Source organism: Fusarium graminearum, chromosome 2 (genome assembly GCF_000240135.3).
Source record: "Fusarium graminearum PH-1 chromosome 2, whole genome shotgun sequence".
NCBI classification, from domain to species: domain Eukaryota; kingdom Fungi; phylum Ascomycota; class Sordariomycetes; order Hypocreales; family Nectriaceae; genus Fusarium; species Fusarium graminearum.
The window spans coordinates 5,167,189-5,178,404 of record NC_026475.1 but is presented as its reverse complement, the minus strand read 5'-3'; the positions used below and the strand labels follow the sequence as shown (position 1 = coordinate 5,178,404).

Here is an 11,216-nt window from a genome sequence, read left to right as displayed (position 1 = left end):
ATTTTTTATAGATGCAATTGACCTACTGCATTGTACATCAAGTGCTTCCAAGCAAGCTTCAGTGAAGTTGCCACTTCTTGACACAGAAGGAGTAAACTGGACTGATAGATTACCTACCCAAGTTCCTTTTTATTCGAACAAAAAAGTACTTGCAAGTCAATAGTACCACAGTAGTTCTTTATTTAAAACCATGGCCTAGTAGATTTCAATCATTCATTCTATACTACCAATCGTGGCGGCATTCTGTGTCTGTAGTTGGTACATAGAGTCATATCGTCCAGTAGAGTCTAACCTATACCTGATGATAAGGTTTCCATCTTAACTCACACTTTTCAAGCACTATGACTCCAGCGCTTACACAGGAGTCTAACCTATACATTAGTCTGGTACATACTTTGATGGATGTGATTGGACATGACTTCCTGTTTGGATGCAGGCCATGCAATCCTTCTAGCTACTCAGCCTTCATCCGGCTCAATCGGCATTGAACACCCTGGATCCTTCCGAGTTTGGTCATATCAGAACAGGGCAAGATTTAGAAATGACAGGCACAGATAGCTCCCCCGCACTTCCACCACACTTGCATTTACCAGCCCCTCAAAACACTCAACAACGCCAATGTATCAAGTACAGTCACCATGTCGTGTCGAAGACGGGCAATATATTGCGCAAAGCAAGGTCGCTGCATTTTGGGATGAGGCTTGGTGGAGGTTGTCGTGGACAGGTCGAGCCAAGGAATACATGATTCGAGGTATTACAGACCGAAGTCCGAAGAATCTTCTCACCGATAGAGATGTACGAAGACACCAGAAAGCGGTCCACAGTGAGACAGGAGACATCGTAGGGTATGCCCGATGGATTATGCCAGAGTCGCACAAGGATTCTTGGCTCACCGCCCAAACACCAGATGTGAGCGCCGAACAGCAGGAGATATTCGCAAAACGTCATGCAGAAACAGACTGGGATCCAAGCCACGATAATGACGAATTGGACGAGCATATGGATGGGTGGAGGGAGAAGTACAAGCACGCTGATTGCATGGGTAAGTATGACGAAGCACACCGGTTACAAAGACTTACTTACGGTCGAGCAGAACTACATTACATCGCTGTTCGTCCCGAACACCAGAAGAAGGGACTTGCCAGTATGCTTGTTCGATCTGGCCTTGAAGTGGCAGACCAGTTAGGTATTGATGTCTTAGTGGTGGCTACCGGTCGACGTGGCCAGGGTCTCTATTCGAAACATGGATTTGAGATTCTGGACGAGAAGAGCCAGAGCATGAGTAAATTTGGAGTCGATGAGATGTATGAAACTTTCGTCATGATGCGCCCAGCTCAGAAATGATGGGAGAAATGTTCTGAATATCTTTACGCATTCACTGCCCTAGTCAAGTTGCCTACTAGCAATTATATTGAATACATCGGCCTCTAGTAATATGGCAACGTTGCATGGAATCATTGATGCTCGCAAAGCTCTCTAAATATGTTGGCACCCTGATAGTATGGAATCCTAGTGTTAAAACTATGACTCTATCTTAGCTTGACACGCAGTCACAATATCAGCATTATGCATTCCCAAATAAATAATTCCAAACCATACTCCTGTGCTCCGGGCCCCGGTCTTCTCATTACTTTGAAATAGCTTTCAGACAGTTGCCTTAGTACTGCGTCTTGAACACCATATCTCCCCTACCGCCACCGTCACCACCAATGCTACTCGCTTGATCTTCTTACGCCATTTAAAGCCCCCCTGAAAGGATTTCTGGCCCCTTCAGACGGCTTTGAGCAACGGGCAAGACTTGGGCGGTCCATATTGCCATCATTAATGCTACCGATGACGTTACTCCTTTCAGGTCCGCAAGATTGTTCGTTTCTTATCGTCTTTAACAGTGTTTTGGGCGCCCGAATTCTTTCATCCATTTTGTTCTGAGTTAGGATCGCCTTTTCTTTCCATGCTCCTCGGGAAGCTAGGATAAAGACAGCACAAGGCTAACTTATAAAGTTATAGATGGTTGAGTTAGTAGCCATGTATTTGTTTGTTTAATTGAGCATGGACGATTAGCATATCTGCCAGTCTGACCAGAACTGCTGAGTGAGCGCTTATCTTTGTGCAAACACTCGCGATATCGACACCTGAATAAATAACTCGCATCTACATAGCGCCAATACACTGCAAGTACTTGCCATATATTTTGTTACATAGGTACTGTGACTTGGAGCTCAAGGTATGAAAGTTATGCTGTGAAATCACTGGTAATGTTGACCTGCTTATCTAGAATGCTTGACCTGCTAGAGCAAAAGCCATGTTTGTACTTACGCGGCATGTTGCTTTGCATGACTAGCAGAAGGTGTTAGGGTTCAACAACCAGCATCTCGTAATTTGGTGGTTAGTACAACTAAAAAGGCAATTTTACCTTTCCCGGCTCGTAAGATGTGTTATCGACGAGTGATTTATTTGACTGGCGGCTCATGAGAGCCGTTAAGCCCGCTCCTTCCATAACAAGTCCTATCCCGGGTGACGCAATTGGTTAGCGTGTCAGACTTTTACGAGCTACCCAACTAGCAAAAGTAAATCTGAAAGTTGCGGGTTCAAGTCCCGCCTCGGGAGTTCTTTTTGGTTTTATTTCTGATGCCCATGATGATCTCTGAGACGAGGGGAATCGAATAATATAGTTTTTGGATTTTTCCGACGTCTGTAGCATGAGCTATGGTCGATTGAAGTTAGGTTGCAGTGATGTGCTGCCAGATCGACCCCACATTTCAATGAGTCGCCGGACCCATTATTATTCAGCCACATGATTAGGTGTCACTTCACTTGGTCAAGATCTTGCAGTTTGGATCACTGGGACAACAATGTGGAACTGAAGGCAGCAGTATTACAGTATTGAGTTTGAGCGACTTTGGAAGGACCTTCTGGAATGATTCATCCGAGCGAGACGGATAGCGGGTTTGGACAACTGGACCGTGTCGGCCGGATAGGTCCCGGTTATGCCGTGACCCTGACCAAATGTAACTTTATTGGACCGGAAGAGAAGTAACCCAACCCGGAATAGCACCTGGGGTCTTGCAATTCCAGGTTTCCATTCTAAATAAAGGGCCAGTTTTCTTTCATTACCACACCAGGGTTGGTGCCTTTCCAAATCCATTATTTGGGAATGCAATAGCCTTGCGTAACCCACTGGTCAAACTTTACAGTGAGACGCGATACTTAACACAGCAGTGAGAGATAAGGTGGAAGCCATGTATCAATTACATCTCACAGATTACCATTTTTCGGGATCAACTACCCATACTGCTACTCTGCTAAACCCAACTTTACACTGTTTGTGTTACCTGCTATATCTGGTATTAACATCGCAATTTTAGTAGTTACGTACCTAACTTCAAAATAATAATACCCTACTGAAGCTAGCGCAATCTGTCAGTACTTCTTTGCTTGCATACTATCTGGGATTTATGTATTAGTATCTCCACCGTTAGCTTTTCAGTTCTAGGCACCGTATAGACGCATAATTATAAAGGAAGTCTTTTATAGATAGACTCACTAGAATTCGATAGAGCTATAGAGCTCATACTTGAAATCTTATCTCCTCAGTATTCTCCAAAGATCACATAAAACTTTTCTTCTTTTGCCATTCTAATTGCAAAATACGCTCATAATCATATGACATTCACATTATCTAAACACGACAGCTACTATAAGTTTGCGTTAGTATATGTTATTGACAAAATAATGACCACTATATCACTCTACCTGTTACTACCTGTGAATAACTTTGGCATTACTAAACGATATTTCGGCAATACACAGCCTGCCTAATTCTCTGACACAATAGCAAACAAAGCTTCGTGATTGATGAGTACACAATAGCAGTTTGTATCCTTGTGGGTGCTCTTGAAAGCCAAGCGAGACTGGTTCCGAAATTATGTCCCTCCGGGCTAAGATGTATAAGCATTTGTTGCGTGATTTCACTGAATAATGGACAGCAAATGGATGCTCTGTCATACAGGTGAAAGGGGTTCAAGCCATGAATCACTCAAGCTTGCTTTGTCTGATGATAATGATGATACCCGATGATGGCTGTTTGTGACCCTTTTGTCCTCGCAGGTGGTCTATCAATGATTCACACACAAGTCATGCCATCTACATCTTGACGTGAATCACTAACGGCTCAAGAGTTCTGCATCTCGACTATGAATTACAGCTTCTGCCCCCAATCCTCAATCCTTTCCTTCTCCCTCTTCATCATCAACGACAACCGTCCCCTTTATCACCCCTTTACTTTCGAGATTCTTTGAGATCGATTCCTTGTTTTAACTTCACCAACTCAGCTCTTACATGGGCAGCAGTTACACATTCCCACATTGCCAGCATGTCTACTTCAGGAGCAAGCTCTGCTCTTCCTATCGAGGGATCGACAGATGGCCGTGCCGCCGTGGTATCACAGGATTGGAATTCTGTTGGTAGCGCTCTTCCCCCAAACCTTCCTACTCTCAGTGTCCGCAGGGGTGAGGAACTTTGGATTTTCCATCTCAAGAACAACCATGGCCTTGCGTCTCGTCGTACTGGCGATACAATCACCAAAGGCAAGTTCAAGTATTTCACCAACCATATCAGGTAGTTTGATGTCTAACAGTGCCAGGTTGGGTGCCCCTCGCCATATTGCAGAGGGGCGAACCTCGCAGCCTTCAGCTACCAATCGAAGTTCCTGCCAACGACCAACCATTCCAGTCGACTACGTCTCAGAACAACGAGGGTCAACCCGCCGGTACCGTGCTCCAGGAGACTCTGCGAGAGCTTTGGAGAATGATCCCTGCCGAACGTGATACCATTACTCAGGTCATCAGTGGCCTGCCCGAACAAAGCAGAGCTGTTTTTTTCCATCGTCACGCCGAGCGTTACGCCGACGTTGTTCACGAATGTATGTATTATTGTCTTCAGTACGTCTTTGATACATATTGATACTGGCCACGAACTGTCTAGGTATGGTACCGCAAGCCCGCGCAATCATGGCCAATGGTAACTTCAATGTCGAGCAACTTCGCACTCTGCCTACCATCACGCCCAACTGGCCCAAATTTGCTGGCGTTTACCTCATCATCTATGGCGACTTTGGTGGTCGCAAGTGTGACAATACAATCTACCACATCGTAATCTACGTCGGGCAGACCATCGGATTTCAGCAGCGTCAAGATGCCCATCAGCGACACCGGGCTAACGGTGATAGATCAACCCACTACACTCTGGCCGCGAATGCAAACCAGGTTCGCATGGTTCCTCTCATTATCCAGAACACGCAAAATGTCCCCGAAGCATTTCTTGACATTGCGGAGTTTTCCATGGTTGCCCTTTTGGGGAGCTGGTATGCAGCTCTTCATAACCCTCTTCAACCAAACGCTTTCGGAGCGTACTCGATGGACCACGAGGCGTGTATGATGTTTTCACGTCTCATGATGGTCGTTTCGAACAGAACTGGCTGGAGACGGGGTCCTACTTACGGCTTAAACTGGAACACGCCGATTGTTCGACACCCGAACTTCGACATGAAATGGACTTCTTGGTATGAAGAATCCGTGGATTGCTTTGTGTACCGTACCCGCAGGACCATTGTGAAGAAGCCTGGACAGGTCATGGTCCATTGGCATGCCAGCACGCAGGTACAGATTCCCAAAGAGGTGGCTGATGATGCAGGATTTGAGAATGGTCAATCCGTGCATCTCGTGGTTGAGGTGCGCAAACGCAATGGCGAGTATCTCACCCACGCAATGCGCTATGTGAGATTTCCCCCCATGGTAGGTCGGAACCCGGAGCTCGAAAAACTCAGATCCCTTGCTGTCAAGATCCAGTGGTTGCCCAAAGGCACTACTGTATGGAAGCAGTATTACATTGAGAGGTCTCGCCTTTGGCAGCCTATCAGCAACACCAACGACGTTCTCAACATTTATCGCACTGGGCTCATGTTGCTTAACGACGTCGAAAAAGTGACATATACTGGAGGTCCTGCATGGCTAGCCCCCCTTGCACCCACAGGCATCCAGTTCTTACGTTACAACCACCTCAAGCAAAAGTTGGTCGTCGAGACGGTCCAGACTACTGTTGTCCCTTGGCCGCAGGACAACACCATACAGCAGAATACCTTGAGACTTCAGCATTTGTTCCCACCCGCTTCGTCTCCTGACACTGTCATTGGAGCACAGCCTGCTTATGGGTTCTTCCCACGACTTCGAAAGTCCTGTGACCTTTGTCTTTCACAGCGGACTGTAAGTAGGAGCGTTCTGTTCTTCTTTTAAGAATCATACTGATTACTTCATAGACTACTGCATGCACCTATGATCCTAGCGACCATTCATGCAAGTGTTGCCGCGCGCTTCGCCGTCCTTGTACTTGGTCCCGTAGTGGTTTGGAGATCACTGACTTGTTTGTCCACAACCAACCTCTCGAAGAGCTTGGTATTGCGGTGAACATCTCTCGAGACGAGCTCTCACAGATCAAGAACTGCGATGTAGATCCAATTGAACTGGACATCGAAGGAGAGGATCACTCTCTGGATGGTTAAAGAGGAGCCAGGGCCACCCTCGAGCAACCTTTTGATGTCTTCATACGACACCTTTCCAGAAGGGGTTTCGACCGACACAATAAGGGCATTCGGGCAGACATTGTCGGCGGCAATGACAGAAGCGGTGGTAGCGGTGGTAGTGATAGTTGGGCTCTCCACTTCCTGTTCAGTCAATTATCTACCAGCCATAAGGACGGTGGGTGTATGTGTTCTGTTTCGAACATGGAAAAGCGGAGATTCAAGAAGCGTGGCACAGGGGAAATGATCTCAGGGCTTGTCTTGAACTGCTATCATGGCACAGGCTGCTTACTTCCAAGTTGTATCGTTATGCGCTAGATTAGACACCTTCGATAGATAACATTTGTCTCAAAATTCCTTGACTGATGCCTCTTGTGCATAAGTACCTGGTCGAAACGAAAAAGCTGAAGCGATGAATCACGCCAGGGTTTTATGACCATCGTTCCACTGTCTCCGTGATGTCAAGTCTTGACCACATGGACTGAGAATTTATGATAGTCAGTCGCCTCACATCCTTCGTCGTCCATTTCTGTCTACCGAACTACTGTTGTCGGCGCCGCGTTGATGACGCCCTCTGCTTCGGGCGGTGCACGGTCAAACTACCTATGCAAAGATAAAATGCCATCTAGAGGGGGGATGTCGAACAAGGACCACAGCTAACCCATCTGCGCAAGTTGAAAACTCAATAAATCACAATATCGAAGTTGTCCCATAATAATGTTGGTAATGCATTTTATGTATAAGTCCCTAGCTGAGGAGATACAGTCGATAAGGGTTTATGGAATTATTATAATGGTTATTAGGAACAACGGTCAGTTCGCTTGTGCTACAGACTCTAGTCTAAACCGCAAAGGACTTCAGACACATAACGAACCGATTCTTAGTAATATCCATTTATACCCTGAGGTACAAGATGGAGACATTAAGTCTTAGACCAGACCTTCAAGCAACTTATGTTCCTACCGTAAAGCTTCGAAGTTAATTGTTCAATTGCCCACCCACGTCGAGTGTGAGACAGATCCGGAGCCGAGTGGATCCTCGCTCCTCCGATGCCCATTCGTGCCCTTCAAGAGGACGCACAAAGTTCAATTTTGGGTGGGCGATAACATCAAGACTGAGCAAGGCAAAGGAGAAAAGAAGGGAATATCAGAGACGACACAATCAATTTACTTGAGTCTTCAATTATCACAAAAACAATTTGTGGTACAGAACATGTTCCATGCGCAGTGCTGACCATTCAATTACTGAGTAGCATCTGCTACTTCAGCAGATGTCGCCCAAGTATGGATACAAAACAAACAACTGGTACAACCGCCAAAAAAATATAGCTTCATAGCAGCTACTGGTTTCGATCCAGTGACCTCCGGGTTATGAGCCCGGCTGTGATGAGTTAGTACTCTGTTGATGAGTTGCAGGTGGAGTCAAGACATACCGCGCTTCCACTGCGCCAAGCTGCTTTGCTTGAGCTGTTGTGACAACTCGGTGCAATTTGGTATATGAATCTGATCTAAGTGGATCAGACGACTCCCATCAGGACTTGAAGGGCTGGTACCGTAACATTACCGGGCTTCACTCATCACAACATGCCAATGTCTTCAGTAATGAGTCACGAGGCACACAATGTACATGGCGATAACGAACGCATCATGCTGCCCATATAACTTAGTACCTACAATTTATTGTGCTACATCACTATTCCAAGGTAGGTGTTGTCGCTTTGTTAACCACTGATGAACGAAGCAACCTACTGTTTGAGCACACGGTACCATCCCTCAGGGTATCAGAAAAAGTGGCCACTTGAAGCATAAGACACAAAATTAGTAGGCTAGCTTATGCCACCTAGACCAGGCTTCTTGGATTATTTATTTTTATACCCTAAGGCTTAGGAGGTCAACTTGTCTGCCGCTCAATATCTAGCCATCCATGACCGCCAAACGCGTATGCAATGCGGCACAAGACCCTGACCCGCTCTCCTCGGCCTTCTGTCCAGAATTCTGGCCTAGGAAAAAGACCTCATACATCAATCAAATCACATTGTTCATCGAGAAAAAAAAATTGTTGAAACGTTCTATTAGTTCATGTTCTTCGCTGACAAGCAGACTTTATCTATCATTTGTATACTGCCAAAGATATATCTGGCTCACATTGGGGTATCTGCCACCCTGGTATAATGACCCTCGCATAACCGCCCGAAAGATACAATATTCAAGAGATAGAAAGAAAAGGTAAAGGTAAAATAAGACTGCAAACAATTCTGTGGCTTTGCAGCGCCCATGGCTTTGATTTCCTGTCTCGTCCCATTCCATCCTTCTTCAACACCGTGGTATCACAAAACACAAAAAAGACATAAACAGGTAGAGATGTACAAAAGGAAACATATGTTGGTCCCGAATGCTGAAATGTACCAAGAACAAACAAAAAGAAAAAGCTCGTCATATGGTAGAGGATGGGGTATCCTGTCGTAAAGTTCCTCGTCCTCCACTTTGGACCGTGTACGGAATGATTATTAGTACAGATATGTGATGATGGTAAATAAAATGAAATCATAATGCTCAAAAAATGCTTTTCCGTTCCGAGATTAAAACGCCTTATAGTCTCATGTCGCTATCGTCCAAGTAGAAGCTTGTGGGTGAACCGAACTGCTGTTGCTGTGCGTGAGGCATGAAGCCAGGGTTCGATGTGTAGCCTTGCTGAGGGTGACCCATTCGCATCGGCAGTTCGTAGCCCGTTGGTACAGATGTGGGCATCATCTCGGCATACATAGCTGGAACGGGAGGGACAGCTTCGTGCTCGGATGCGGGACTGCCATAAACGCTGGACTTCTTCTTAGGACGCAGGTTCTCGAGGCTCAGTCGCTTGCCCCAAGATCCAGGTCGCTTTGTAGGAATAGGAGTAGCAGGGCGAGTAGCGACGGGCTGTTGCTGGTTGGGCATGTACACATTACCCATGACAGTGTCTTGTTGAGGGAAATGCTGCGCCATGCCAGTCATATCCCATTGTTGTTGAGGAAGCTCTTGGCCTGGTAGAATGTAGGTCATGGAGGCATCCGCGAAAGTGTTCATCTGATCGGGTGCAAATTTGGGTGCGTCAACAGGCCAAACATGCTCATTAGGGATGGGAAACGGTGTTCCTGGATGAGGACCAGCTGTAAGATCATCCCGAACCATAGGCTCAGGGATGGCGTCCACTGGTGTTGATGGTCGAGTCTCCTGCTTAATGCGTCGAACAGGGAAGGAGGGCTGTGGCGTTGTGGGAGGCTGTTTGGTGACAGTGACCATGGGTGTGCCAATGTCACTGCTGTTATCCATCTTGGGCTGCGCACCATCGAGGTGACCTACTGCATCCATCAAGCATTGTGATCGGAAAGGTAGGGAGAACTGAAGGTCAATCTCGCTTGGTGGCGGTGTGGTAGGGTTGGTAAATGGTGACGTGCCAAGAATGAAAGCCAGGCGAACCAGAGTAGAGATATCCTCACCAAGGTGGCGAGCCTCGAGCATGCGCTTGAGATCGCCAGAAGAACGAGGGCGCCATGTGAGCTGCTGTCTCTTCTCCTTGGGCCATATGCAAGTTTTCCAGATAGACTTGACCTTGGACTGTCGCATCAAGTTGTGCAGCTGAGCCTTGTAGTCCCAGTTGTTTACATCAAATCCATCCTCGAAATGCTTGGCGATGTGCTCAAAGTACTTGTCGCGACTGGCAGATGCCTGCTCGTTGGTGGAGGCCTCAAAGACGCGGTCCTTGCAGTTACCGAAACCGCAGCCAAAGACGACCTGTGGACACAACTCAGTCTTTGCTGAGCTGTTGGGGAGAGCGTCCATGCGGTGTGTCTCCTTGGCGTGAGTGCTATAGGCTCGCTCAGTAGCAAAGGATAGATGACAGCCCTTGGTCTTGCACAGCCAAGTCACGTCAGCACCGTGGAAGTTGTAGAGATGCTTCTTGAAGTCGCTCTTCCTGCCGAAACCGACGGGGTTGTTGTCCAAGAAACACATAGGGCACTGATATTTCTTTGAGGTTGGTGTGACGTGCCGGGGCGACGGGTGAGAGGTGACATCGCATGAAGGAATGGGTGACTGCATAAGATTTGGCGAATCAAGCCAAGTACGATCGGTAACTTTGCCGACTTCACCATCATGAATCGAGGGAACGTCGGCGGCATTGTCTTGCCATGTCGATTGAGTCCGGATTGATGCAGCGTCGGATCGCGCGTGGCCAACGTCAGAGTTGCTCCATGATAGCGAAGGCGCGCTTGTGTTGCTTGTGTTGCTGAGTAGTGTGGATGCTGAAAAGGTGGAGGCTCGTGCTATTTAGTGTTAGCAAGTCCCTATTTTGATGTGTAATCGAAATCACTCACATGAAGCACCGAGACCGGTGAGCGCGCAGACAATGCTGGAGACGCCGTAGCGACGAGCAAGACCCAGGAGGATTTGCTGGTCCTCTTCGGTCAATGGCCTCACAGGCTCGTCTTGTGCTGGGAATGGAAACATGTTGTGTCAGGTTGTGTTTGAAGGGTGATGTAGTCTCAATCGACAGTGCGATAACGCGCACTTAGCGCTTGGTTAACTATTGCTGGCGACTCGAGTTGGTGTGACAGAAACCAATGTCAGCAGTAATAGACAGTCGCGGGAAATGTGACTATCATCAA

At 47.0% G+C, this 11,216-nt stretch overlaps 3 protein-coding genes and 2 non-coding genes across 5 annotated transcripts; 3 read left to right on the top strand and 2 right to left on the bottom strand.

Moving 5' to 3' along the window:
• Nucleotides 1–618: 618 nt before the first annotated feature.
• Nucleotides 619–1,344, top strand: FGSG_04081 (uncharacterized protein; the record flags this gene model as incomplete). Its single annotated transcript, XM_011323257.1, has 2 exons — nucleotides 619–1,042; nucleotides 1,094–1,344. 2 exons carry the CDS (start codon nucleotides 619–621, stop codon nucleotides 1,342–1,344), a joined length of 675 nt encoding a protein of 224 aa, XP_011321559.1.
• A 1,164-nt stretch (nucleotides 1,345–2,508) lies between these two features.
• FGSG_20568 lies at nucleotides 2,509–2,607 on the top strand. The gene has a single exon. It is a non-coding gene; the product is annotated as a tRNA-Lys (tRNA).
• Nucleotides 2,608–4,372: 1,765 nt separating this feature from the next.
• Nucleotides 4,373–6,556, top strand: FGSG_04082 (uncharacterized protein; the record flags this gene model as incomplete). Its single annotated transcript, XM_011323256.1, has 4 exons — nucleotides 4,373–4,508; nucleotides 4,643–4,921; nucleotides 4,984–6,260; nucleotides 6,314–6,556. The coding sequence occupies 4 exons, from the start codon at nucleotides 4,373–4,375 to the stop codon at nucleotides 6,554–6,556; spliced, it is 1,935 nt and encodes a 644-aa protein (XP_011321558.1).
• Nucleotides 6,557–7,907: 1,351 nt separating this feature from the next.
• Nucleotides 7,908–8,031, bottom strand: FGSG_20567. Its single transcript has one exon. It is a non-coding gene; the product is annotated as a tRNA-Gln (tRNA).
• Nucleotides 8,032–9,162: 1,131 nt separating this feature from the next.
• On the bottom strand, nucleotides 9,163–11,058 carry FGSG_04083 (uncharacterized protein; the record flags this gene model as incomplete). The annotated part of the gene is made up of 2 exons (XM_011323255.1): nucleotides 9,163–10,874; nucleotides 10,926–11,058. The coding sequence occupies 2 exons, from the start codon at nucleotides 11,056–11,058 to the stop codon at nucleotides 9,163–9,165; spliced, it is 1,845 nt and encodes a 614-aa protein (XP_011321557.1).
• Nucleotides 11,059–11,216: the final 158 nt, after the last annotated feature.